The 2,946-nt window shown below is 34.2% G+C and overlaps 1 protein-coding gene across 1 annotated transcript in view; it reads right to left on the bottom strand.

The window, feature by feature from the left end:
- Positions 1 to 2,946, bottom strand: part of LOC106464356 (protein white-like) — a 99,419-nt gene that overhangs the window by 34,956 nt on the left and 61,517 nt on the right. The window contains exon 12 of the mRNA XM_022392044.1: positions 2,229 to 2,321. Within this exon, the coding sequence (XP_022247752.1) occupies positions 2,229 to 2,321 (93 nt within the window). The remainder of the gene's footprint in view (positions 1 to 2,228; positions 2,322 to 2,946) is intronic.

The following is a 2,946-nucleotide window of genomic DNA, read 5'->3' as shown; positions in this document are numbered from 1 at the left end:
GACGCAACAGTATTTACATCACACTGTTCCAATAAAATTAGACTACTCATAATACTCACAACACCCCATTGCATAAAACATTACCAATCATAATACCGACGCACATTTCTCCTATAATATAAGATCACTCATAGTGCTCACAACATATCTGTCATATAAGATCATTCATAGTGAAGCAATTGAGTGTTTTTAAGTGAATCTTATGAAGCACTTGAGTGTTTTTAAGTGAATCTTATGAAGCACTTGAGTGCTTTAAAGTGAATTTTACAACTGCTTCAGTATTTTTATAGTCAAGAGAGTTTAAGAAAGAAACTAAGAAAATTTAGATTTCTAGGTGTAGAACACATACATGAAGAAATGAGTAAGTAATGGCGCCTGTATTACGAAATTAGGTCAAGAACTTGGCGAAGTATAGTTAGCTGGTTAGTTAGTATTGAGAATGACGAGTTAAGAGTTATAAAAGTGAAGCTACAGTGATGACACTGAAAAAAAAAACACTAGTCACGAGTTTGACAGTGATAAGTTACTGACGCCAATCTAGCAGTACAGTAAAGGCTAGTAAAATAGTATCTAAAAGCGGAGCTTTGATGTAGGATTCGTTACTATAGACTAGAGTAGTAGCACAACTGAGAAGACAACCAAAGCACTCACCATCACAGTAACCAATTACTTGAGAGTTTTGGTTTTTGTTTTGGAAACGCCCAATAAGCTGCAGAAATTAGCCAACGAAGTGTCATAACTACTTGCGGGTAGTTAGGAATACTATTTAGAAAATCGAAAGGATACAGAGAAAACATAATATAAAAAAACCCATGTCAGATCTCCAGGAGGCTAGTAAATTCTCCAGGACAAATCCAGTGTTAGTAGTGACTAATCTCTGAATCCTAAAATGATGAAGTTGTCCCATTTACCAAGGTTCACCAGTTCAACTTTGATATAAGTAAAGTTGCTATTTCTCTTGTTCAATCAATGTCGTTTTGGAAAAGATAGTAAAGTAATCATATAAAGGAAGTTAATGTTTGTAACAGAGAGAAATATTTTCTGTGTGAGTTATATTGTTCAATAGTGTTTAACCTGAAAGTAAAAGTTCGATTATTAAGAATTAGTGTATTATTAAATGTTTAACTGTTGTTATTAAAATGTGTATATTATGTGTAAGAACTTAATAAACTTGATGTATTTTATTGAATATCAGTCTCAGAATCCGCTTCTTTAGTCTGACCGTGAATCTCCTCGAGTTAGTGACTTGTGAGCTCCACTCGCCCCTGCATTCCTGGATTGGATAAATTTGGTGAAATTGGCAGTAAAGTCGAAGCTCCAACGATTACCCCTGAGGGCACTGCCCGTTACAATAGTACTCACAACACACCTTTCTAATAAAATAAATATTCTCACTTCTCTAATACAATAAGGTCATTCAAAACAAGATTTCACTCATAACTTTAAGAATAAAATACTGTTGAACTACTGATAGAAAACTATTCATATGAAAATAAATGTGAAATTGAATAATAAAACATATCTCACTGAATCTATAAATAAGATTTAAAATAACCAAATAACATAATTAGCTTTGTATGAGATCTAACAGATGTATATTTCAAATTTTAGAAGAAACCAACATTTTTACAGTGCAGTATAACTGTTAAGTGTACTTGAAAAGGTTCTCTGTGAATCAGAACAAAGAATCAACGCTTTTCTGTTTATGTTGACCTTCAAGATAGATGCAACTGATTTTACCGTAATTTGTGTGTGTGTGTGATTGATTATGTTATGGTTCACACACACAGCTGTTCTGTTTATGTTGACCTTCAAGATAGATGCAACTGATTTTACCGTAATTTGTGTGTGTGTGTGAACCATAACATAATCAATGCTGTTCTGTTTCTGTTGACCTTCTGGACAGATGCAACTGATTTTACTGGAGTTTTTCTGTGAACAAGAACAACAGAATCAACGCTGTTCAGTTTCTGTTGTCCTTTTGGATAGATGCAACTGATTTTACTGTGCTTTTTCTGTGAACTAGAACAACAGAATCAATGCTGTCCTGTGTCTGTTGACCTAGATAGCTGCAACCGATTTTGTTGTGGTATACTTGTTTGAATTTAGAAAACTCTCTGTTAACACTCTGTCTCACGTGATAATAGGAAAAAATAAGTAAAGATTTAGAAATATCCGACACAAAGTCATTCAGCTGTTAACACAACGTTCAAGAGAGCCCTACTTACTTGAGATGTTGTGAAAGACAAGAAGAATACGTCTGTACGGTATAGGCCAGCAGAATTATCTCGGAAAAACAACTTGAGTCTAATACATGTAGTCTAAGAAAACGAAAAATAATTAATAATCATTATCCATAATATTATCACTTGTAATTTTATGCAAGATACTAATTGTTTCAAAATTTCCACACATAGCTACATAACCACCTCTAATTTTGAACTAAATGGATTTAACTGCTACTCTTGTAACGCATCCACGGCCCCAAAGAGCAGAGTCTATTTTTGTTGCAACGAGACGCGAGCCATTAACCCTCAGATTCACAGTACAGGCTCACTAACCACCAGACAACGCTCGGCCCCTAATAATTCTATCATTAATTGTTTGTTTATTAATTTAAGTAGAAGAGAACAGATTTTAGCTTCCGGTAAAATAACTTTAGGGACTTCTCATTTAACAAATCCCTTAGGAGCAAAGGGGTGTCTTTATACTACATTTTGTTGAATATTAAACGTAAGTTCAATCCGGAAACACCCAAACAGGGCGGTTTTGGACATATCTTTTCGAGACAAGTTTCATTTGTTATTTGATAACTTTTAAAGTGAAATACAGCATCACCAGGTCTCCATACTAGCTACTAAGGTCTACCCGCTGGGAGTAAATTCAGTATATATCAATAAAGCCACATTCTCAGCATCATTAATTAAGCAATTGCCAACCTTTTAT

The sequence above is a fragment of the Limulus polyphemus genome, unplaced genomic scaffold, assembly GCF_000517525.1.
Source record: "Limulus polyphemus unplaced genomic scaffold, Limulus_polyphemus-2.1.2 Scaffold1626, whole genome shotgun sequence".
In the NCBI taxonomy this organism is placed as follows: Eukaryota; Metazoa; Arthropoda; class Merostomata; order Xiphosura; family Limulidae; genus Limulus; species Limulus polyphemus.
The sequence above is the reverse complement of the archived record's forward strand: the minus strand, read 5'-3'. Positions and strand labels throughout refer to the sequence as shown.